Source organism: Cervus elaphus, chromosome 5 (assembly GCF_910594005.1).
Source record: "Cervus elaphus chromosome 5, mCerEla1.1, whole genome shotgun sequence".
Taxonomy (NCBI): domain Eukaryota; kingdom Metazoa; phylum Chordata; class Mammalia; order Artiodactyla; family Cervidae; genus Cervus; species Cervus elaphus.
Genome location: NC_057819.1, coordinates 117,532,429 through 117,557,737, shown reverse-complemented (window position 1 = coordinate 117,557,737; position 25,309 = coordinate 117,532,429). Strand labels below are relative to the sequence as shown.

The window sequence follows — 25,309 nt, the reverse complement described above, 5'->3', positions numbered from 1 at the left end:
TTCTTTGGGGGAGGGTATCCTGCGGGTACTTCCACCCGCCCGGAAAGGCAAAAGCTCCCTGGTCCCCGCTTCGTACCCCTATCCTTGCCTCTCCAATCCCCGGGTCCTTCAGCCGCCCAGTCCCCCGACCCGCACTACATCAGGTGAGCCCTCACCTGGGGAGGGTGGGCGGGGGCCGGGAGGCGGGGCAGGGGCGGACCTGGAGAGGTGGCCCCACCCTCAGAGGGGCGGGGCAAGTCGGTGGGGCCAATGAGGCGGGGGGCTCGCCGCTCGGGGCTGGGTGCCGCCAGCGCCGTTCCCTCCCCGCCTCCCGCTCCGCCCCTCTTGGGTTTAAAGCCCCGCGGGCGGCTGGTGGCGGCGCTGCGAGCGCTGCGCGGCGCGAGGAGATGCGACTGGGCTCCGCGCCGCCGGCATCATGCGCCCCCCGCCCGCGCTGGCCCTGGCCGCGCTCTGCCTGCTGGCGCTGCCCGCCGCCGCCGCCGCCGCCTACTTCGGGTCAGTGCCCGCCGCGCCCCGGCCCGCCTGCCTCCCCCTCCTCCCGCTGCAGCAATGCCAACTTTTCCCTTCCGCTGGCCCCGGCCCCGGCGGGATCTCGAACTCAGACCTTAGTACCCAACCCCATCTCGGGGTGGGAGTTAGTGCCCAGAACTCCTCAGGCTTCCCGGACTGGGTCCGGATCGCACCTTCCAGAGTCCGAACTCTGGTCCCCTTCACCTCCGCTTTTCTCACCCAGTCCTGTCCTAGACCTCATCCCGCCCACTAAGCCGGGTCTCGGATCCTGGCTCAAGCTCCAGGATTCTGCAGGTGTCTCGGACCTTGTGCCCGTGCGCCCCGGCGCGCCCTGTCCCTGCCGGTCCAAGGAGTCCCTCCCACGCTCGGACGTCCTCTCCGATCCTCACTTGTGCCCTGTCCGTCCCCATCCTAGGCTCTGTCCAGCCACCAATCCTTGCCTAGGGCTCCCTTCATACCTTCTGCCTTAGCCCTGCGGAGCTGAGACCCGGAGGGCTGGCTGGACGGGCGGGGTGGGTTGTTCCCGAGGTCGGGGGAGGGGATCGCGCTGATCCAAAAGGGATGGAGAAACCTTCGGACCGTGGGGAGAGTAGGAGGGAACCGTCTGTGGGGGAAACCCAACCAAATCTCAGACCTGGCGTCAGGTGAATTCTTAGGAGAATGACGAAGAGAGTAAGGGGGAGGTGGTGTACATGATTGGAAAAGGAAGCTCTGAGTTGAGGGTGACATCTGGGGAGAGAATGGGTGGGACCGGGCAGTGTTTGGAGAGCAAGTTACAGGGTAACTGACCCTCCTTCTCTGAACCTGAGTTGCAGGGACTTGGTATGAGTTGGGGTCGTGGGTGTGAAGGGACTTTCCTGACCTCCACCCAAAGCCTGCTCTAAATATATAGTCTGTTTCTTTAAATCAGGGCACTTTTTGTGATCCTCACCCAAATCAAGGTGAGGCTTACAGCCTGACCTCACGCAAAGGCAAAAGCAAGCAAGCCAACAAAACCAAAAAAAACGTAAACCACCAAGCAAGTGACCTGCCAGAGACTGCTCTTACGGACCTGGCAGGGAGGGGCAAATAAGGGTCAGAGAAGGTCTGAGAGGTCCTGCACAGGAATAGGGCTGTGGGCTAATTTCCAGGTCATGACCCCTGGTTAAAACATGCCTTGGCTGTGGGCAATGGCCTCTCTTGAAACATATAGGGGGTGGGGTGGGAGTAATGTCAGCCCAGACCCTAGGGCTCTGGGCTCAGCTTGCTGGGAAGACCACTTAGCCTCTGGCCTCAGTGTCCCCTTTTGTACAAAGAAGGGGCCGAACTTGGTGCGACTGAGCCCCTCTATCTGCTTTCTGTCAAGAGCACTGTGCATTCATGTTGTTTCCCAATGATTCCAGGCTTGGAAAGGCACTGTTGCTGCCTCAGCAGACAGGATAAAATGGTCGGGCACAGTCTCTGGGTTCAATCCCCGATCCATCTACTTGCTAACTGTGTGAGTTTGGCCAAGTCACTTAACCTCTCTGTACCTCAGTTTCTTATCTGTAAAATGGGGATAATAGTGCTTATTTCATATGAGTATCATGTGAGTCGGGCTTCCCTGGGGGCTCAGTAGTAAAGAATCCATCTGATCCCCTGGAGAAGATAGTGGCAACCCACTCCAGTATTCTTGTTTGGGAAATTCCATGGAAAGAGGAGCCTGGTGGGTCATAGTCGATAAAGTCGCAAAGCAGTTGGACACAACTTAGCGACTAAACAACAGCAAATCATGTGAGTTAGTACATGTAAAGCACTTAGAACAAGGTCTTTGTTGTTGTCGTTTAGACCCTGACCCAGGGTCTCCTGCGTTGCAGGCAGATTCTTTTGCCACTGGGGAAGCCTGAACAGGGTATAGCATGTAGTAAATGCACAACTAATGCTACTAATTATTAAGGCGATGAGGTAGAGTGTCTTGATATTTCAGCCCTGACAGGGGTTTCTGAGCTGGAATGGAGTGGGGTGGTGGGCAAATGGTGCCTGCAGCCTCTTGGATATCAGCTCATTTTCACAATCCCTTTGTCTGCTTGGGCTCAAGTTGAGGATGGGGCAAGGGCCAGGTGAGATGGGAGGAGAGGGCTCCAGGAAGCTGAGACCATCCAGGCTGGTGTGGTAGGAAGGGAAAGGAGTTTGTGGCAGTGCCCAGGGTGAGAATTTGAGGGCTATAAGCAACGGGGCAGTCTTGGAAATGAAAAGGGAAATCATAGATCCAGCATGAATTGGGGCTGAGATGGATCATATGTGTGAGTCCCTCTTCCAAGTTGTGAGCTCCACTGGACATAGCTGGCAAAATGCACTCAAGCCACCATCACCCTAGTCTGGGGAGGAAGATACATTCTCAGAGATTAAGATAAAACTGGGGCTTTGTGCTATTATGTGTTTGGTCTCAGAGAACAGACAGGAATGAGCCTAAATTCTCCCTGAGGAAGCCCTGCTGTGACTCAGTCAGGCCAGGTTTTCCATCCTACTATTTGAATTTGCTCTGTGGAAGGAATCTGTATCAGTCATTCACACGGTAGTAAGAATAAGAGGTAATGTGCTTCTCCCTTCTCCAGATTATTTGCATTTAAAATCTCATTTCTGACTATAAGATCAAATGTTTTGTCATCCTGATAAAATAAAATTCAAACATCAGGAGAACAGGTAAGGCCAATCGTCTTGGGGTTTTTTAAATCATAGAATCAGACTTAAGAGTTGGAAGTGACCCTCAAAGCTTCTCTGGTCTAACTCCCTGCTCCAAGCAGGTCATGTATTATTCCTATATTTCAGATGAAGGGACCATCATCCCCAAGTCAGTGAGCCAGCAGCTGCTTCTGGTGCTTTTGCATGAGTCTAGCACCTAATCCTGGTGTTGCTGATAGTATTAGTATCATTAGTATTACAGTTTACAAATAATTTTCTTATTCAGCCCCTCTGTCATCTGATCCTCAGACCCATTCTTGAGGTATACAGGATGGATGTAAATAGTTTTCAAAAGGAAACTGAGGGTGAGAAAGTTTCAGTGACTCACTCTGTGTTACACAGTGAGCTAGTGGGAGAGGCAGCATAGACATCAGGTCCTGCGGCCAGTCTGGGCTCTTCATTTGACAGAGAGCATTAGCTACCAGAGCTAATACCATGTGGTCATCCAGGAGAGCCACAGCTGCAAGGGAGCTGCAGAGGATGAAGTGGGTAGAGGGTTGCCCCCATCTCCTACTTGGTTAACTCTGTTAGACATTCTTGGCTATTGTGGGTTGGGTGGGGCCCCAACATTCTCCTCTGTCCTGAATAGTGAGATAGGATGCTATGAACTCTGCTCAGGTATCAGGTAGGCTCCCATAGATGGCATGATGACAGTGGGATGGGAGGTAGAAAGGTTTGTCCTAACTCCAGACTACTCTCTGGGCTGTCCGTGGTCAAGTCACTTGCCTCCAAGGTCTCTAGCATCTGGAGGGCCTAAGGTTCCCTAACCAGACGGCTCTGGCTTGGAAGTCTAAGATTGCTCAAGAGTTCATGTTTTGGCTCAGTTGGCTTGGGAATTCTGAAAATATTAACTTCTGCGGTGTTTTATAAATGAATACTCACTGTATTATGTGATGAGCTGAGACTATGATAAGCCTTGTCATCCAGTTCAGTCTTTAAGTCAAGAATTTTGTGTCCAGAAATAGTTAATGTGGATGCGATTGTTAAAATTGTAGTTGACTCTGGTGGTGCTTTGTACATGTGTGGCCTTTGCAATGTTTGTGTTTCTTTCCTGTCTAAGGGTGGTATAGATAGGTTTAGGAAAGCACAATCTTAAGTAGTAGCTCAGATGGTAAAGAATCCGCCTACAATGCAGGAGACCTGGGTTTGATTCCTGGCTCAGGAAGATCCCTTGGAGAAGGAAATGGCAACCCACTCCAGTATCCTTACCTGGAGAATCCCATGGACAGAGGAGCCTGGGGGTCTATAGTCCATGGGGTGGGAAAGAGTCGGACACGACTGAGCAACTAACACTGATCACTGATCTTTGCCTCTTGCCAGCTGTGTGACCTCAGGCACATGTCTTCATCTTTCTGAGCTTTGAGTGATGATAATACCCATCCTAAAGGCTGGTGTGAGGCTTGAGACAACAAATGAAAGGGCCTGACAGGGTGCCTGGCACATACCAAGTGCTCAGTATGGGCTCACTCTTGGTGGCTGCTGGGATTCTCATTATCTTCTTGGGTTGTAGAGGTGTCATCATTGTGAAGAAGCAAGATACAACCTTAATCTTTTTTCAAAACCAACATCACATATAATGAAATGCATGCATTCTAAGTGCAAGATTTGGGTTTTAACGAATATATGCCTCCATGTAAGCACCACCTCAATTACTATACAGAACTGCACCATCATCTCAAAGGACTCCTCGTGTTTGTTTGCAGTCAACACTCCCCCACCAGCCCCAGGTCACCACTTCCCTGCTTTCTGTCACTTTAGATAGTTTTGCCCATTGTAGAATTTCATATAAATGGAATCATAGGGTATACAGCCTTTTGAATCTGAATTCTTTTGTGCAAAATAATGTTTTTGAAATTATCCATATGGTGGCATTTATCAGTAGCACTTTCCTTTTTTTCTTGCTGAGTAGTATTCTATTGTTTGGATGTACCACAATTTGTTTATTCATTCACCAGTTGATGGACATTTGGTTTGTTTCCAGTTTGGGGCTCTTCCAAATAAAGCTGCTATGAACATGCATGTACATCCCTTTTAGTGGACAGATGTTTTTATTTCTCTTGGATATGTATCTAGGACTAGATTTCTGGATCATATGGTATATATATTTAATTTTATAAGAAATAGTTGAATAAAGTATTCCAAAGTGGTTGTACCACTTTACACAGTAACGTATGAGAGTTCTAGTTGCTCCATATTCTTTTCTGCTGTCAGTCTTAATTTTGGCCATTTTAGTGGGTATGTATTGGTGTCTCATTGTGATTTTAATTTGCATTTTTCCACTGATGAATACTGTGCTGAACATTTTTTATGTGCACATTCATCATTTGAATATCTTTTGCATTGAGTTATTTGTCTTCTTATTATTGAGTTGTAAGAGTTCTTTACATATTTTGGATATAAGTCCTTTATCAGAAATTACTGGCAATATTTTATCCCTGTCTGTAGCTTGCCTCTTCGTTTTTCTTATTGTTACCTTGCAAAGAACAAAATTTTTTAAAAACTCTTTCTAGACAGAGGAATTTTATTTATTTATTTTTTGGCCACACCATGCAGCATGTGGGATCTTCCCTGACTAGTGACTGAACCTGTGCCCCCTACATTGGGAACACAGAGTTTTAACCACTGGACCACCAGGGAAATTCCAGAACAGAAGTTTTTAATTGTGATGAAGTACAATTTTTGAACTTTTTTTGTATGGTTTGTGCTTTTTGTTTCTCTCATTCAAGAAATTTCTGTCCATTAGAGGTTGCAAAGATTTTGTCCTATGTTTTCTTCTAGAAACTTCACAGTTTTAGCACTTACACTTAGGTCTATGATTTTTGGGGGGTTAACTTATATGGATGGTGTGAGGTAAGAGTTGAAGTTTACTGTTTTCCATGTAGATATCAACTTGTTACAGCACCATTTGTCAAAAAGGTGATTCTTTCTTTATTGTCATCTTTATTGCAAATCAATTGACCCAAAATATGAGGGCTTATTTCGGGACTCTCTAATCTATTTGGTAAGCTTATGGGCATGAACTTGAGCAAACTCCAGGAGATAGTGGGGGACAGGGAAGCCTGGCCTGCTGCAGTCCATGGGGTTGCAAAGAGTCGGACATGACTTTGCAACTAAACAACAACAACAAAGCTTATCTTTGGGCCAGTACCACAGTCTTGATTACTGTAGCTATGTGGTAAACCTTGAAACCAAGTACTATACATCCCGTCCTTTTTCAAAGTTGTTTTGGCCATTCTAGATCCTTTATAAAATTTATGTTTCCACATAAATTTTAGTATCAACTTATTGATATCTGTAGGAAGGCCTGCTAGGATTTTGCTTGGGATTGCACTGAATCTGTAAGTCAATTTGCCTTCTGACAATATTGAGTCTACTGGTTTATAAACTGGCCATATCTCTCTTAGGGGAGCTTTTAAAATTTCTTTCAGTAGTGTTTTGTAATTTTCAGTGTATGGATCTTACAAACATTTTAAGAATTATTCCTAAGTGTTTTATGTATTTGGATTTTTTTTTTGGAACAGTGCTAGGAATTGACTGGGTCCTGAGAAAAACAGGGTTAGAGAGAAGAAAGGAAGAAATTTTACTGCTTTGGGGTGGTAGATTGCAAGCTAAACATCACTGATAAGAATCACTGAATTTGGGAAAGGAATTTAGACTAGCTCGTCTCTAGCTCAACTCTAACTCTTGAGAAGCTGAGCTCTAGCGTTGAGGTCAAACCAGCCTCCTCCATGGATGGTGGTGAAGTTTCTGAGGCTGATGGAGGGAAACAGGAAAGAGAAGCAAGGGGTGGGGAGGGACTCCTGGGCTGGAAGCTCCTAAGGAAGAGAGGTTCTGGTGCCTTTAGACTTGTGTGCTCAGGAGGAGGTGGGCCAGGTGCTGTGAGGGTCACCCTCACTTTGGTATCAGCCTAAGCAGGATGGGGCACAGCCTAAGGCCCTGCTATAGTGTAAGGAGCACTGGACTTGGAATCACACGGGTAGAGTGCAAATCCTCCCGCCAACCACTTACTAATGGTGACCCAGGGCAAGTCAGTTAGCTGCTCTGACCTCAGTTTTCCCATTTATAAAATGGCTAGTCCTTACCTCATAGGGTTGTTATGAGGGTTTTGTGTATATAAAAGTGCTGAGATGCTATCCACATATATGGAGTCCAAGAAATCTAGTGGTCTGTCTTAGAGAATCCCAAGTAGAGGAGCATCATTTTGACATTTGTTGCTTCCTCTCTTCCTCTTTTATCCCAGTCATTGTATAATTTGAATCCTTCCTATGCCCTTTATGTGTATAATCTTATTTAACCAAATGACATCCCAGGAGGTAGGTGATGGTGGAATTCTCTTCCTTTAGAGGTGTGAATAGGGAGGAAAAGCTCAGACAGGCCAAGTGCCTTGCCCAAAGTCACAGAGCTACTGACTGGCAGCACCTAGACTTGAATTCTAGTCTGTTAGAATCCGGAGCCAACTTCTTCATCCCTCTCTCCTGCTGATGCCCAGCTGAGACCTGGGCAGCTCTGACCTTCTGAGTCCTCCACCCTGTAGCCTCTTTCACTTGGCATATGTCATAGGTATCTCTGGCACTACATGTCTTCAACTCTAGGTATGTTACCTAATTTTTTATGTGCTCATGTCTCGGATTCATGCATAGCATCCTTTAAGAAGAAGTCTTGGGACTCCATGGTTGGTCAGCTCCCCCCACAACCCCTAGCATTGCCTCCCGGTCCATAGTGAGCGTCGGGGTGGGCAGTCCCCTTTCCTTTCTGCTGACCCTTCCTTGCCCCCTGAACCTCCCTCTCTGCCCTGTCGTTGGCTATTTCTGCATGACCCTCTCAGCCCATGCTGCCTGGCCATGACCTGGCCTCTATCTGGACAGGAACGGGAAGCAAAGCAGCGAGCCCCCATCAGAATCTGGAAGTCAGCCACACCTGACCTTCCGTGGGAATCCTGGGGGCAACAGAGATGAACTGGGGTGGGGGCCAGACACTTCAAGCCCAGACTCTCTCACTGGGAGACTTTCAAAGAGCCAAGAGAAAATCAAACCACCATGTTCAGTCAGTCCTGGAAATTCCAGAGTCTAGTTTAAGGGTAAGAGCAGAGAAGTTCCGCTTTCCCCATAGTGACCATCCCTTTGAGGCCAGATGCATATTATATTATTTTTGCATTAAAGATAATATGTATACCATGTATCACATAACATCCTTAGCAATGTGAAGGGCAGCACCCAGCAATCAGACATGATTATTTTTGCAGAAAAACATCTATGCGTTGAGATAAAAACAGTAAGTATTCTCACTTTGGTTTAGATCAAGTCTTGCTGCCACATGAGTTCACTAGAACCATACCAAAAAAAACTGTAGTTGTCCGAGTTTCCTGGAGTCCTGAATCATGGTAGAAATTTTGTGAACCTGCAGTAAACTTCCAGAACATCATCATGAGAGGAGGTGCAGGTTGAGTTTTAAAGAAATACCTGGGCCAAGTTCTCACTGCGTATCAAGGGAGGCTATGGCTGACCAAGCATAGCTTGTCCCCAGAAACAGGTTCAGAGGGGCTGAGCTAGTCGGGGGAGTCAGGGTCTGACTGACTGAAGCCAGGCTGCCTGGAGATCTGGTACCAGCGAGAGCGCACTCCAGATCCCAGTCTGAGGGCTGGGGAGGGTGTGGCCACAGGGCAGCTCCGTCAAAGCCACGCCCTTCCGGAGCCACGCCCTTCCTTCCAGAGCAGGGCTTGAGTTTGGAAAGATTTTGTGGTGGGATTGGGGGTCACTGGGTGACCCCTGCAGCCTGGGACTGGGACATCAGGGAGGCCAGTGATTTGGGCCTTGGAGGGCTGGGAAGAAGCTGAGGAAGAGTCTGGACGTATACTCTCTGCTTGGTCCATCTGAGGGATGTATGCAGTCAGTAGGTGTTGGGCTGGGGCTGGGGGACCTCCAAGGATGAGAAACAAGGACCTCTCCCAAGGGGGTTACAGGCTACTTGGAGAGACTCTCTCTACAGCCCTGAGGAAGAAGGAAAAAAAGTGTGAACCATGCAGAACTAATGGTGCCATAATCCCAAAAAACCGAGAGAAGTCAGAGAAGTTGGATGGTTAGAGTGGGATGGGGCTGGCAAGTAAGGAGGACTTCTGGAAGAGGCAGACAAGCATCTTAGCCTATTAAAGCTGGATGGAGCCTCAGGATCACCTTTCCCATTCCCTGCATTTTTGAGTCAAGTGTTGAAAAAGGCTGTAGTTATGAGTCCCGGGGATCCACGAGGGCTTTTTGGACTGGGAAAGGCAACCTAGGTAGCAGCTATATCATGAAGAAAGGCATGGAGATTGGATTACTTTAGCCGAGGCAGGGGGAGGGGGAAGAGCCTGGCCTGAGAGGAGGGGCCCTTTGCTATAGCCCTGGTTGGCTCTGCATCCAGGACAGTCCAGCGTGGGAACTTGCCCTGGAAGACCCTACTCTCTTCCCAAAGAAGCCCCTTACAACTCCATCCATCCCCCAGGGCTGTCCTGACCACTCTGGCTCTCACCAGGCCTATTCAGAGAGGGGTTTCTTGGCGAGGTGGAAGTTCCTGCCATCTTTAGAGAGGAGGGGTGTAAAGGGGCATGGGCCATCCCTGGGTCCCGCCGGCAGCAGACAAATGGAAGCTGCATGGAACCTGCAGCCTGGGACATCTCCTCCTGGAGCATCTGCAAACAATGGAATTGTCCTCATCACAGGTGGTCGCACATGGGGCATTCACCAGGGGCCAAGCCCTCAGGGCCCACAGCCCCACCTGATCCTGCCTGTCTGCATTGAGGAGGGTGACCACCCAAGAGCCTGCCAAGCTGGTTAGTTGGTCAGCTTACCATGGTTAGAAAAACTTGGCAGAAGTCACCCAGCCCACGAGCCAGATCCCATGGTTTGAGCAGAGCTGGGGGCGGGGGGGTGGGTGTTGCTTGCTCCATGGTGATACAGCCTCAGTGACTACTTGCTTTTCTCTGCAGTTGCCACGCTGTGTCCTCCGAACTATTAGTACTCCTCTGCTGGCTCAGGACTGGGCCTGGAAACCCCAGAAGTTGTGAGAGTTTATCTTAAGCCTTCCAGCCCCCCTTTTCCCTTCCCCTTCCCTTCCTCACCCCAGGCTTCCCCTTTCTCTCTTCTCTTCATGATCCCAGACGCCTTTCAACTTCCCCTGTCTAGCAAAGTGTGTTCTCAGGCCTTATTATATCAGACTCTCACACTTTAGTATGAATTGGCAGTCCACTTCTCTAAGTTTTATTTTTTACTTTTGGCTAAAGAGAAACTCAGTTTTAGACCAGGGTCCTTCTCTCCCTTTAACTGCCCAGGGGGCCCGAGGAGGAGACCTGACCAGGCTTCCATTCCTTCTATCCTACCCATCTTATGTTCCTATCACCCTGGACATTTACTATGATGATGGCTGATTCTGTTTCCCTGAAATATTACATTAAAATGGAAAGCAGAAGCTGTCAGTCTTGATAGAAGCAATCGGGAGACCCAGGGTGCAGACCCAGGCTTGCCATTAACTCAGGGTCATCTGAGACAAAAAAAAAAAAAAAAAAAAAAAACCCTTAGATGAACATCCAGGGCACCAGAGAAGTCAAAACAGAGACCTACCTACTTGGCAAACCTCTGGCCCTCCTACCTGTCCTCAGGAGGTTCTGGGGTAGCTCCCAGGAGGCATTAGGGCAAAACTTCTGGACTGGGTGATCCTGAAGGGTTTCCCCAGTCCTAGAACGTACTGATTCAAATGATGTACATTTGGACACGGCCAGGGAACTAGGGGAGATGTTTACCACCCCAGACTTGTGTGGGGCTGGGAGGCCATCCCTCCATAGTCATCATGCCACCTGATTTGTACAGTACATGCTAGGGACAAAGACCCCCTCCCCATCTCCAGCCCGAGCCTGAGTGGAGTGGGAGGGAGAAAAGAGGAGGAAGCGGGAAGCATTTCCTCCACAGATGTTGCACCAGCCACGCTCTAAATACCCGAGATTGTTGAGATGCAAAGCAAGCTGGTTGGGCGGGCTGCTCGCTGCCCACTTAGCTCCTGAGCACATCCTCCATGATGCCATCCTCCGCAGGCAGCCCCTGGAAAACAGGAAGTAGAGCGGTTCTTGGAGAGACAAAGCCCACAGCTGGGCTAGGCTCTTTTCTCTCTGAGCCAGGGGTGGGCTGGGGGACGAGGCTCTGGGGTGGGCTCCAGGGTGGGGCAGGGGGAGGTGTACTGATTCAGTCCTCGAGGTTCTGAGGCAGAGAGCTGGGGAGGAAAGGGAGGCTGGGACCCAGACAGGGATGTAGTGAGCAGTCTGGTGGCTTTTGGTTTTCTTTGGCCTGAGGCTGATACTCAGTATTGAAATTTAAATAAATGAGTGAGTGAAAGGAGTGGGGAGAAGGACTTGGAATAAAGGTGGGAAACGGTACCTGCCAAATTTGCCATTAAGGCTGCTCACTAAGGACATCTTCTTGGAGGAAGTATGAGGTGACAGTGAGTCTTGTCAAGGAGAGAGGAATGTGAAGGATGGAGGGAGGGAGGTGCTTCTCAGGAGCGTAAACCTCAGGGCCCCTCAGATGACGGGAGGGGAGAGGAGCCAGGGGTGTTGAGGGTCTCCCCCCCACCCCGACACTGCTCTGAAAAAGGACTGCCTGGATCCATGTGCCCTCTTCCTGGGCCAGACACTGCCCTCACTAACTCTCCCCTTCTGGGAAAAGGTGGGGAGTGGAGAGCGCAGGTTGGGGCGGGGAGTGTGTGTGTGTGTGTGTGTTTAGGGGGGCTTAGTGAGGGCAGGAGAGGTGGGCTGAGATATTCGAGATGAAAGCACAAAAGGCCCACTTAACCATGCAAATGGCCCTGCAGCGGAAACCTGTTATCAGGAGGATCTAATAGGGTTTTGCAGGGCCAAGGCCAATGCTCCAGGCAGGGCAAAGCTTTCCTGGTTCCCAGGTAACTGCCTGCAGTTGGCACGGGCCCGGGTGCCAGGCACACCTCCTGGTCCCTCCAGCTAAGGGTCCAGACAGGTTGGCCTTACCCAGCGCCCTGGGAACCGCCAGTCTTGTCCTGTGCCCCCTACCTGCTCACCCACCCACATCCTGGGGGTGGCCTCCTCTGGAACCATCGGACCCTCTCAAGCAGAAACAAGGATGGGGGTGGGGGTTGGAAGAACAGAGCCAGGCACCCCCAGGGATGGGAAATGCTCTCCCTGCTCGGCCTTCTCCAGCGAGCTCCTGAGAGCTTCCTCCTGCCCCCTCGCCGCCCCAGGCCTCCCACTGCAGGCAGGAGGAGCCTGGCTGGGGTCAAGTTTTTACCCTAATGGTGTTAGGAGATCTGATCCAGCCCCTGAGCAGCTATTGATGGTTCCCTCAGGAGCTGGGCTGGTTCAAAGCCTTCTCCTTCCCCTGCCCCTTGGGCCCTGGGGAGAGTCTGCATTGCTTCTGAGTCCAGCCAGGCTCCCTCCAGACTGTGAGCACCCTGAGGCTGTGACAGCATGTCCCAGCACAGCACCTAGCACATAGCAGATGCTTAAGAGTAACACTTACGGGACTTCCCTGGTGGTCAGTGGCTGAGATTCAGAGCTCCCAATGCAGGGGGGGGTGGGTTTAATCCCTGGTCAGGGAACTAGATCCTGCATGCCACAACAAAGGTTGAAGATCCTGTGTGCTGCAACTAAGACCCAGAACAGTCAAATACATAATTTTTTTTTTTTTAAAGAAGAAGAATGACACTTCTTGTAAGCTTACACTTCTTGTAAGCTCCAATGACCTGGGCCTTACTGTGTGCCAGGCACTGTTCTAAGAGCTTCACAGATATTAATTCATTTAATCTTCACAATATGCTTAGTTGCTCAGTCCTGTCTGACACTTTGTGACCCTGTGGACTGTAGCCTGCCAGGCTCCTCTGTCCATGGGATTCTCCAGGCAAGAGTACTGGAGTGGGTAGCCACGCCCTCCTCCAGTGGATCTTCCTGACACAGGTATGGAACCTGGATCTCCTGCGTTGCGGGTGGATTCTTTACTCTCTGAGCCACCAGGGAAGCCCAGTCTTCACAGCAACCATGTGAAAGGTCCTGTGATGTCTGCATGTCACAGGTGAGGCACAGAGAGGTGAGCGCCTTGCCCAAGGTGGCACAGCTGGTAAGAGGTGGAGGTGGGATTTGAGCCGAGGCAGTCTGGCTCTGGTCTGGCTTTCCCTCTAGACAAGGTGTATTTGTTGTCTAGAATGAGCTTGGGGCTGAGAGGACATCCCTGGGGTCGCCAATGAGTGAGGGCAGACCTGGGACCAGACTCCCCAGGGCTACATAGCCTTGAGGGTCCTTGGGTCCCCACACTCTAAGAGATTGTGGGTGATCGTTCCAGGGAGAACTTCTAGTTCTACTCATGGGTTTGGTGGTCCCTGGGGTCCTGCTGATGCTAGACCAATGCTTCCCCAAAGCCTGGGAGAACCTGCTTTTGCTTCTTTCAAGGTCATCCCAGATGAAGCAGCTTTAAAAAACAAAAAACAATTCTGTATTTATTTTTTGGCTATGTCGGGTCTTAGTTGCTGTGTGTGGGCTTCTCTCTAGTTGCTGCATGTGGGCTCCAGAGCATGGGCTCAGTAGTTGTGGCATATGGGCTTAGTCGCTCCATGGCATGTGGGATCCTAGGTTCTTGACCAGGGATTGAACCCACATCCCCTGCATTGGAAGGTGGATTCTTAACCACTGGACCTGCAGGGAAATGCCCTAGATGGAGCAGCTTTAGCCAAAACTATGGATGGGGTGAGCCTTGGACAAAGCGAAAGGAGGCAGGGGTAGGAAAGGCCAGGTGATTGCAAGGGGGGCTTGGGGAGGTGGGATGTGAGATGAAGTCCTGAGGGGCACCCTTGACTTTTTCCCACTTTGGAGGGAGACAAGGTAGCCTGGGAAGTGACTGGAGAGTCTCTGGGGCCAAAGCCAATGGCATCTCATTGTGTGTGAGTGGGGACTTCTGGTCTTATCATCCTGAGCACCAAGGGTCATTGGCTGAGGGTGCAGAGGGCAGAGGGGCACAGGCTGGGGACAAAGAGGAGAGGAGAATGGAGCTGGTCACATGGGGTCATTTCTTTCCTAATGGGATGTGAGAGGCTGAAAGTCAGGCTGAGAGAGCCCAACAGGAAAAAGGAATGGGGGAGACAGACCAGCTGGGCCAAAGCAGGTACAACCAATGAAGGCGGAGTTGTCCTGTGTGGCTCAGGAGCATTTGAGTCAGGAAGGGGCCTGAAGGCACTCTTGTTCCTCAGTCTGGAAGGGCAATTGGCAAGTCTCACAGATTATCCATCCTCTGTGCTTCAGTTCTGAGCACTGGTCACTTGCTTGGTTGATAGCATCTGACCTGACCAGGGGGCAGTGTCTTCATTACAACCACAGGTTTTGTCTTGATGCTTACTTCATCTCTGATTGTTCATCTGAACCTCAAGGAGCTCAACTAACACGTGGGGGATGGAGATTTTTGCATAAAGGCCTGGTGGGTGGGGTTCTCAGGCCTGGGGTGCCAGAAAGGATGGTTTCTTAAAGGAGAACTGATCATGCCCATGGACCCTGGAACAGACTGGAACCTGCAACACCTATAATTCTCCTGAGGTCCAAGAAGAAACCATCTCTAGCAGATGCCTTGGCATCTATAGGGCATGTGTTACAGCATTTACTAGCACTGTTTAAGGAAACCAGTTGAGGTATTTTCCAAGTTTAATGTCACAGCACTTTTCTAAAAAGGAAAAATGATCCCAGACTACAACATAGAAAACAAGTGTTGGGTTGGCCAAAAAGGCCATTCGGGTTTTTCCATAACATCTTACAGTAAAACTTGAACTAACTTTTTGGCTAACCCAGTAAAAGGGAAACTGGGTGGTATGTCTCTCAACTGTCTTTCTAGGCCCTTGAGGGGGTCCCTGAGGCTGTGAGGGGGGCCTTTTTGAGAGCAACCCTGGGCAGACCAGAGCCCAGTGTGGCCTGAGGCTCCTGTACGGTTGACTGCCTTTCCTGACCATTAATCGCTACTAAGTGTCATTACTGCTAATAAAATTAACCGACTTTATACTGGACTCCTGGGGCCATCAATCACAGGGTCAATTACATGAAATTAAAAAAAACAAGGAACTGTTGATGGGGGAAAAGGTGTTTGTTGAGCCGAGCTCAGAAGGACAGCCCAGGGAGTGTGGTACTCCACAGTTGTCAGGAGGTGGTGATCAGGGACGACACGCTTAATTAGACAAATTGACTCCCAGCCTTGATGTTGTTCTCCAGACAGGAGTGTCTCAAGCAAGAACAGAAATGACCACAGGAAGACTCTGGGGCCAGGGACTGAAAAGGTCCCGAAATTCTCCCTCCCATTCTCACTTCTGCTTCTCTCTCTGTGTTTGATTCACTTTTTCTCTCTCTTTGGATCAGCTTTCTCTTTTTATCTTCTGAGTTACAAGCCCAGTCACCCAAAGAAAGAGAGAAAAAGCAACTGTGTGCTCTAAGTCAAATTCCAAATTTCCAGAGAAAGAATGGATTGGCCCAGCTTGGGTCATGTGATCCTCAGTGGTCCAATCAACAGGCCAGAGCAGCAAGGTCACATGGTATAAAATGGCTGACAGGGTAACCATGGAGGTAGAAAGACCAGGTAGGCAGCCAACCCAACAGGTGTCTGCAAGAGTAATTTAAGGGACTTAGTAATAAGCACTCAAAATATGGTAGATACGGGAATTCCCTGGTGGTCCAGGGATAAGGACTCAGCATTTTCACTGCCAGGACCAGCTTCAATCCCTGACTGGGAATTAAAATCCCACAAGCCATGCAGCACAGCCAAAAAAAACCAAAACCATGGTAGATAATATTGTGTAGTACAATATAAGTTATATATTATATACTATAGGTCTAATGATATAAAAATAATAGCCATTGTTCTGCAAATGTCATTTGAGACAAGTCTTGAAGGATGTGCAGCCCTGTTGGCCAAAAGTTCCCAGCATTCCTTGCTTGTCCTCTCACCTGTCAATCACTACTACAAGGGAGGTCCCAATTTCTGAAACACAAGAACTGCCTGAGCAGAAATTGTCCTTCACACCCACCGCTGGTGTGGGGAGGAAGACATTTGGGGGCTAGATGGCTGCTGCGCCGTTTGCTCCTGCAGCCCCCGAGCTGCCCTCCACACCGGAGGCCGGTCAGGGTGGGGCCTCCTGGGCTGGAGTTGACATCAAGTTCTGCTCTGGACCTGCCAAGGATCGAGCTCTAAGGAGGGTTTCCTGCCAGATTGCAGGGAGGGGTTTGGGTGTAGACCTGGTGGACTGGAAATTTACCCATTTGCCCCCAGATTAATGATTAACGGGTCCCTGCTCTCACCCTGTCTAGGAGGGGAGCCCAGGGCCAGGCTGGGCCGGGAGGAGCCTGATAGCATCTGTCTCTGCTCAGGGGTTTCAGAGATATGCTCCACACTGGGTTGACTGCACCTGATGGATTTGGAATCTACGGGTACTCTCTGGGGGCACTTGGGGCCTGTCCAGGACCCACACCCTCCCTGGGGCAGACAGGCAGGGTGTGGCATCCAGCCAGATGTCCTGGCAGGGGCAGGTGGCTCCAAACAGGAGAGCCATGCCCTTGGCTCTGTGGGATGTGGGCTTCTCTGACCACTCAAGGCTTGGCCACAGGGCTTGCCTTGGCTGGTGGTGCTTGAGCACAAGTGCCAAGTGTCACATCCAAGCAGGAGCTTAAGAGCCGGCACCTGCTTCCACCTTTGATCTTTTTAAAGGGGCTGCATTCTGGTTGCCAGATTGATGTATATGTTCCACCCACATCGAGGGCCACCAGGGTCCAGGAAACAGCAGATAACTTGAACTGGGAGAAACATCTCACGGATCGCTTCTGGGGGGAGGGAAGGTGATCTCTATTAGTAGTCCTCACCTTGCTGCTGATCTGCTGTAAAACGAGGGCTAGTCATCACCTCTTTGTAAAACCTAAAACTTTTGTTTCCTTATCTGGACAATGGGAAGAATCTGGCCAGGTTAGAGAGTAAAGCATCTTGCAAGAGGAAAGAGTTGAGAAACTCCAGCTAGGGGGGAAGTGAAACAGCAAGTCCCAGACTCTGTGGTTAGTAACTTTTCATACAACCCTCCCAGCAGCACAGGAGGTGGAGAGGATCACTCTTTCCACTTCCCAGAGGAGAAAAATCAGTGCTTCTGGATGAGACAGCTAGGAAATGACAGGCAAGCCACTAGAACGTGGCAGCCTGACTCAAGCACCCCTGGACTTCAGATACAGCGGAATAAGTCAGGGGCTGATAGCCTGATGGAAATGCAGCTTCTTCATCTGCATCCACCTGTCAATCCATCCACCCATCCTTCTTCCTTCATCTCTCCATCTTCCCAATCTTCCATTCATTCGGGTATTCCCCAAGTATCTATCTCTTGGTAGCAGACATGGAGTGGCCAGATGGTTAAAGATTTATGGGGATTATGGAGACAAGCTAGGTTGGCATGGTGTTACTTGGGCAGCTACCTAATGTAAGGGGGAGAGGGATGCCAGGGCCATTGGCCGGACACCTTCTCAGTGTCTACATCCCTCTGCCACCCCCTCTTAGCAACATGGCTCTCCCTTCCTGGAAGCAGCTAATAACTACACGCACTATTTCCCAAACTGCCCTGATTCTCAATGCTGCCCAGGGAAAGTGGTAAATGTACAGATTCCCAGGTCCTATTCCAGACCAAGAGAAGCAGAACTGTTAAGTATAGATCCTAAGCATCTGTGGGTTTTTTGTTTTTTTTTTTTTGAGTTTAAAAGAAAAAAATTTTTTTAATTAAAAATTTTTTATTTTTTGGCCACATTATGTGGCATATGGGATCATAGTTACCTAACCAGGGATTGAACCCATACCCCCTGTGTTGGAAGCATGGAGGCTTACCCACTCAATCACCAGAGAAGTCCTGGGTATCTGTATTTTAAATAAGCATGCCATATGATTTTTCTGACTCAGCAAGTTTGGTAAATAAGGTGGATAAGAACAGCAGAGACTTTGGCTTCCAGGAAACTTGAGTTTGAGATCTTGCACTCACCCTTGTTATAAGCACCTTGGTTTCCTACTCTGTAAAATGGGGTCAGTCTCCCTCCCAGAAGGCCAAATAATGCAGCCCCCAAGAAGGCCCCCTTCCCCTCACCTGCCCCCCGTCCTTAGGGATTGTCATCTTTCACCCCCCATCACAGCCCCCAAGGGTCACTGGTCTCCCTTCTCTTGCCTCCTTTAGCCTGACTGGGCGGGAGGTCCTGACGCCCTTCCCCGGGCTGGGCACCGCTGCTCCGGCACAGGGTGGGGCCCACCTGAAGCAGTGCGACCTCCTGAAGTTGTCCCGCCGGCAGAAGCAGCTCTGCCGGCGGGAGCCAGGCCTGGCCGAGACCCTGCAGGACGCCGCACACCTCAGCCTGCTCGAGTGCCAATTTCAGTTCCGGCATGAGCGCTGGAACTGCAGCCTGGAGGGGAGGACAGGGCTGCTCAAGAGAGGTAGGGAGGAGGGCTGGGGAGGAGGGTGAGGAGAAGGAGACCGGGGAGGAGAACTGGGAGGAGGAGGGTGGGGGGAGGACTAAGAGGAGGAGGGCTGCCTTTCCCACTCCCCAGGCCCCTGTCCCCAGTCCACGTTGCTCTTATGAACCCGGCTCAGAAACAGGTTAGTCAAACTTGCTCGCGCATCACCTTGGAGTCAAGATCAGTGGTTTAGCCCAACTTTGGCACTCACCAGGTGCCTAAGCCACTTTTCTCTGCATCTGTGTTCTCATCTGTTCAGTAAGAGATGCAGCCCCCATCCTGCCACCCTGAGAACCTGGGTACACACCCTACAGGGAACAGGACGCTCCATTTAGACAGCAACTTGCAGCCTGAGTTTAAGGGGCGGGAGACAGGGCGACTGCCCTGAACTGTGTCCTCGGGGTCACACGCCCCTTGTCCTGTTCGCCACAGCAGCCCCTCCCTCCAGCCCGTCTATCCTCAGAGAGCAGCTCACAGCCCCTGAGCCCACTCTCCTCCTCCCTTCTGATCCCACCCCCCGGCCCAGGTTTCAAGGAGACGGCCTTCCTCTATGCGGTGTCCGCGGCCGCCCTCACGCACACTCTGGCCCGGGCCTGCAGCGCTGGCCGCATGGAGCGGTGCACCTGTGATGACTCCCCGGGTCTCGAGAGCCGGCAGGCCTGGCAGTGGGGCGTGTGTGGCGACAACCTCAAGTACAGCACCAAGTTCCTAAACAACTTCCTAGGGCCCAAGAGAGGAAGCAAAGACCTGCGGGCGCGGGTAGACGCCCACAACACCCACGTGGGCATCAAGGTGAGCGCATTGCTGGGTGCAGAGCCGGGGAGCCGGGTCTCTAGGAGGCCAGTACCCACCCTGCCCCCCCAGGACACACACAGAGGTGGTCCAGGATGAACCTCATCCTTTCAGCCGGTGTTCCTTGGGCATCTACTCTGGACCATTGTCAGGTACCAGGCAGTGGGGAAGAGTCCTGGGCGTCATAGGTTGATGGGCAGCAGGTGGGAGCCTGGCTTGGTGAGGCAGGAACGTGTTTGGAGAAGGGTCTCCATTCCAAGCACTGGCCTTCCTGGAGGCCTAGGAGCCAATGCTATTTGAAAAGTGATCTGGTACAACCCCTGGCCCTCCTCCATTTTACAGATGGGAAGACAGAAAAGGCCCAGAAAGGGGAAGGGACTTAGCTGAGGTCACACAGCAGTGGAAAGACTGGAGGGCAAAAACTATCCAGGTCTGTTGGGACCAGGAAGCTGGGAGAAGCTCGGGCTCCATTTCTTTAAGAGACTGAGTTCAGTGTCCTGTGTTCTCATCACTGAGTTGGTGTAAACCAGGGCTGCTGTGTTCAGTTGTGCTGTCTGCTCCGCAGGAACTTCAGGCCAGGGGAGGTGCTGGGGGTGAGATCCAGCCCGCGCTGCTCTCACCAAGGTGTGAGGACCGTCTCTGCCCAGAAGAAGGGGCGCCCAGAGCTAGTTTGCGCTAATGTGCCACATGGACCAGCTTGAGTTTTAGCTGCCCGCCTCATGTGGACCTCCCCTGTCTCTCTCCCATCCTCCTGCGGCTCCCCGGCCACAGTCGGTGCTCTGGGGGCTGCGGCCCGGGGGGCCCCTGACCACACCTCCCTCCTGCCTCTCCTCACAGGCCGTGAAGAGTGGCCTCCGGACCACGTGTAAGTGCCACGGCGTGTCAGGCTCCTGCGCTGTGCGCACCTGCTGGAAGCAGCTGTCCCCGTTCCGCGAGACGGGCCAGGTGCTAAAGCTGCGCTACGACTCGGCCGTCAAGGTGTCCAGTGCCACCAACGAGGCCTTGGGCCGCCTGGAGCTGTGGGCACCGGCCAGCCCAGGCAGCCCCACCAGGGGCCCGGCGCCGCGGCCTGGGGACCTGGTCTACATGGAGGACTCCCCCAGTTTCTGCCGGCCCAGCAAGTACTCGCCTGGCACCGGGGGCAGGCTGTGCTCCCGCGAGGCCAGCTGCAGCAGCCTGTGCTGCGGGCGGGGCTACGACACCCAGAGCCGCCTGGCGGCCTTCTCCTGCCATTGCCGGGTGCAGTGGTGCTGCTACGTGGAATGCCAGCAGTGTGTGCGGGAGGAGCTTGTGTACACCTGTAAGCACTAGGCCCGCCGCCCAGGGCGCCAGCCAGGCGCTGCCAGGACCTGCCGGGGCACCGGGCCGCCTCCAGGCCACCCAGCCGTCCAGCCGCTCCCCGCTGCAACCCCGCTCCCGCCAGCCCGGGCCGGAGCACGTGGCATGCGTGTGATCACCCACGTGCGTGCCGGCACACTCACACGCCTCTCCCCGTTGGCTCCCATCAGTCTTCCCCTCTCTCAGCTCTCAGCAAGGAGAGCCCCACCCCTGAACCTGAGGGTCCCCCGCCTGGTTGAGGACTTGGAGCCAGGAGGGCAGAGTGGAAAGGATATGGAGGGAACGAAGGGAGACCCAGAGGAGGGCAGGACTGAGGTTTTAGAGAGGGGAGAGAGTACATCTCCCCGTCACGAATCCTGGGATTAGTGGCCTAAAGACAGCCAGAGGTTGGGAGGTGAACTTCTGGGCCAAGAAGGCCCAGGGAGGCAGGGTCAGCTGGAAGCTAAGGCTGGAGTCTGGCTGGGATGGGTCAGGCCAGTCCTCAGGCCCCACCCAGGTGATACTCCACCCCAGGAGTCATGCACCTTCATTTCCCCACCCTGGAGCTTTGCTGTGCTAGAGATGGGAGGAAAGGCCAGGTGGTCGGAGCCGTTGGTCTGGAGAAAGGAAAGCAGGAGTCAGATATGTGCCCTGGATCCTTGTGATTTTGTTTTTAAAATATGCCTCCACCAGCCCTCATTCTCACCTTGAGAGCTGAGTGATCCACGCCCAACCAGCGCTGCTCAGTAAAAACACCAGTGGACGCGAGCCCAGTAGAAGAGCCAGTCCCCAGGGTGAGGCTCAGATAGTACACCGAGGTCGCCCAGGGGGACAGAGACCCCTCAGTCTCCTAGCACCCACCAGGAGCCCACTTGGGTCAGCTCCCTGTGGCCGGGGTCACCGTGTGCGGTGAGGCCCTGCATAGCTGGCATTCATGATATACGAGAGTTGGTGTATGAGTTTTGATTCAGTTACATTTCTACTTCTACAGCTACTCATCTAATTAAGGTTTTTGCTTGGGCAGGAGTTATAAACATGGGAAGTGTTTGCTAAGCTGGGCTCTTTGGGGGCCCCTTTCATTTACTAAGGGCCCCCCACCTTGGCTCTTTGCTGAGGAAGAGAAGTGGCTGCTAATTCCTTCTGATACTGTGGACATTTCCAGGGCTACCTACTAAGGCCCTGGGAGGGACACGAAAGGAGCTGGTACTACCCACGGGTACACACAGGCCTCCCCACTCCAACACGCAGGCACACCCCTGGGACCTGCCAGGCTGAGGACTCTCATTCAGCGGCACACGCCTCTCTGGATCAGGATGCAGACTTTGCAGGGGTCACTTCGCTGGAAGCCGTGTGCTTTCCCATAGCAGGGCCCGATGCCAGCCGGGAGGAAGTGACCTCCTTCGGGACGCCCTTGGCTGCTCTGCTGGCCCTGCCACGCCCTCTGTCAGCTTCCTCTCTCCCTGAACCCAGAGTTGCTGACCCTTTGCCGGGACAGGAAACTTCAGAATCAGCCAAGTGCTGAGAAACCGTCTGTGCAAGCCCCAGGAAGCAGCCCCCGGGGGCTCCCTGTGATCTCCGAGGGCAAGGAGACCCTGCCCTGTCTTCGGTGGATCACGCAGCCTCCTGAGGGATGCTGGAAGGATCTTTGGCTGCAGAGGCTCTGATGAGAAGCCCTACTGACCTTAGACCTCTCCCGAGAGTGACTTTGCTGACCCGAGCAGTGGGCCCACATCTTAGCAGGAAGAGAAGAAGGAAAAAGTGCTGTCTCCCCAGTTCCCTCCACGCCCCCATCGCATGAAGACTTTCTCTCTGCCTGCCCGATCCATCCTTCTCCTCTGAGACCCCAGCTCTGCCACTACCATGGCTCAGCCCGAGGCATGAGGCAGCAGGAAGAGGGGACCTGATCCTCTGACATGCCATTCGCATCCCAGGTCCACGGCCAGCAGTGCAGGGGTGGCAGGAAGATAAAAGGTAGACTCTGAGGGACTGAGGCCACGACCGGCCAGTAACACTGACCAGGCCTAGGATGCGGTTCAGGGCCCCTCAGCCTCTCAGGTCCTCACTGTCCAGCCATTTCCCCTCTCCTCCTTCCCTGCTCCCACCCCATGTCTTCTAATTGCCCCCAAAGGTCCATCTCAGCCCGACTGGGGCCCCTGGGACCAGTGACCACTGACCCCTCATTCTATAGCATTAAGGGAAACAGTCACAGGGTATTTTTTGTCTACCTCGCATATATATATATAGTTTTTAGGGCAAAAGAAAATAATTTATATAGCTAAGATATATATAAGAGAATATTTATGTTATTTATATAGTTTCTATATTTTATGGGCAGCATCTGTGGGGGTTGTGTATTCTGCTGGAAGCCTGTGTATATCTGGGGAAATACAGCTGGCCTGATTGGGGTCCCCACTGAACTGGACACCAGTGGCCAGAGAAGAGGTCTGGCAGACTCCATGTCCCTTGGCTGGCTCTGTCCTGGAGCTGGTGAGCAGCATCTTCTCTGAGCATGAACTCCGACGGGCTTCATCCGGATCCTCCTTGTGAAGTCGTTGTAAATTCTCAGCTCTTCCGGGTCCCAGGCCCCTTCTTCTGCTCTGGAAAAAGTGTCCTGCTCATGATAATAATGATAACAAGGATGATCACACTTGGCATTTGTAAAGCACTTTTGATCTTCGGAATCACTTTGGTCCCTCTAGTTTCCCTCGATTCCCCTTTATCTGTGTGAGATAGGTGCGGCAACATCATGACCCATTTTATAGATGCCGCCGAGAGATGGAGGGCTGTGCTTGAAGTCACATTGAAGAGGTCCTTTCACTGAATATTTTCTGAGCATCGACATGGGCCAAGTGATGGCAGCTGATCTATCCTGGACCTGGGAGCCCCAAAGTCTGGATACACCCGGAGCCCAAGAACCCAAGGAAGTGACTGCTCCCCCAGGCTGTGTCTGACCCTGCCTCTTGATCTGGACAGCATGTCAGCATTTTCTGTGTCTCAGGGTTTGGGACTGCCTGAGGGGCCTAGAGAATTGAGGACCCCGTGGAGGCTACTCCAGTTCCTCCCTTTGCCCATACCACCTGAGAGGGTTTGGCTGTATTTGGGGGCCCCTCCCGGCCCAAAGATGGGTTTTATTTGCTCTCGTTTGTGTTTTTCTTTTCTTTTTTTTGGCCACACTGCACCACCTGTGGGATCTTAGTTTCCCCCATCAGGGATCGAACTCTTGCCCCCTGCATTGGAAGCACAGAGTCTTAACCACTGGACCGCCAGGGAAGCCCCTGTGTTTTTTCCTTTAAAAATGATTTGTTTTCCTTTGGATTTCTGGCTTCTTTGTAAAACCAGCTACACTGGCCTGCTGGTCCTTCGTTCCCACCCTGGCCATGGTCAACTGGAGAGAGGGAGCCCTATTAGACAGGATACATGGGGGCTCCCTAGTTTGCCAAGTACACCTCAGCACACACACCTCACTCATGCATGTTGCTGGCTCTTGTGGGCACATAATGTCTGTCCCTGGTTCGGATAAACCCAGCTTCTCTGGTGTCCTCTGCTGGCCAACAGACAGACAGACAGACCAGCCCTGAAGATTACTTCTTGCTTCCCCGAATTTCCTTTCTCAACAATCATGAACTTCGAATGCTTTATGTCTCAGCACATTTGAGAACCACAGCGGGAGCCGTCACGTGTCAACCACCCGCTCTGTTCATCCAGGCAGTCAATGGTGGTTTAGGGAGCTCCCATTGAGCGCCAGGCACCAGCCGGGGTGCTGGGGTGTAGCAGGGAAGGAGACGAAGTCCCTGCCTTATGGGGCTGCCCCTCTAATGGGAGAGAGAGACAATAAATCAATAAACCTCATGTCAGCTCTTGGTACCTATTTTGTCTCACTTTATAGCGATGACCGCCCCCATCTCATGGTCAAGGTAACAGAGGCTGTGAGGGGTGAAGGCTCCGAATGACAAGCAATGGTGTCAGGATTAGAACACAGAGTGCATGAACGCCAAAGGATGAGTTCTTTTTTAAAAAACTTTGACTTTGTATTGAGGCATAGCCGATTAACAATGTTGTGATAGATTCAGGTAAACAGCAGAAGGACTCAGACACACCTATGTGTGCAAGGTATGACTTCTTGCCTCTGCATTGTTGCCTCCTCTTGGAAGGAGGGAGCACAGAGATGGATCATCCCATTATAGATCCTGGGTCAGCTGAGGCCCAGAGGAAGGAGGTGACCCACCAAAGATTCTACACCAAGTAGGACCAGGCCAGAGCCCAGGTGCCCTCCTGGAGATGACAAGTATTTCTAGTGCCCACAGCCTGTGGCCAGCCATGCAGGGTGACCCCCTGGGGCACCCCAGGGGGGTGCAAGTTAAAGCAGAGCAGGAGCCTTCAGGGACTTGTGGTCCCCTAGGAGGCATGAGACACACAGCCGTGCAATGGTTTCAGTCACTTACACATCAGCCTCGAGTCCCTCCTGGCCACTGCCTTCCCAGCATGCTTTGGGATGTGCAAATGCATGT

The 25,309-nt window shown here is 51.9% G+C and overlaps 1 protein-coding gene across 1 annotated transcript; it reads left to right on the top strand.

Moving 5' to 3' along the window:
• Positions 1-363: 363 nt before the first annotated feature.
• On the top strand, positions 364-24,642 carry WNT9B (Wnt family member 9B). Its single transcript, XM_043904906.1, has 4 exons — positions 364-495; positions 18,418-18,671; positions 19,219-19,484; positions 20,322-24,642. Exons 1-4 carry the CDS (start codon positions 416-418, stop codon positions 20,793-20,795), a joined length of 1,074 nt encoding a protein of 357 aa, XP_043760841.1. The 5' UTR covers positions 364-415; the 3' UTR covers positions 20,796-24,642.
• The last annotated feature ends 667 nt before the right edge of the window (positions 24,643-25,309 follow it).

Coding starts and splice junctions, on each gene's coding strand:
- WNT9B (XM_043904906.1), top strand. CDS start 416: ATGCGCCCCCCGCCCGCGCTGGCCCTGGCCGCGCTCTGCCTGCTGGCG. Junction 496..18,417: donor GCCGCCGCCGCCTACTTCGG/GTCAGTGCCCGC, acceptor TGCCTCCTTTAG/CCTGACTGGGCGGGAGGTCC. Junction 18,672..19,218: donor GACAGGGCTGCTCAAGAGAG/GTAGGGAGGAGG, acceptor CCCCCGGCCCAG/GTTTCAAGGAGACGGCCTTC.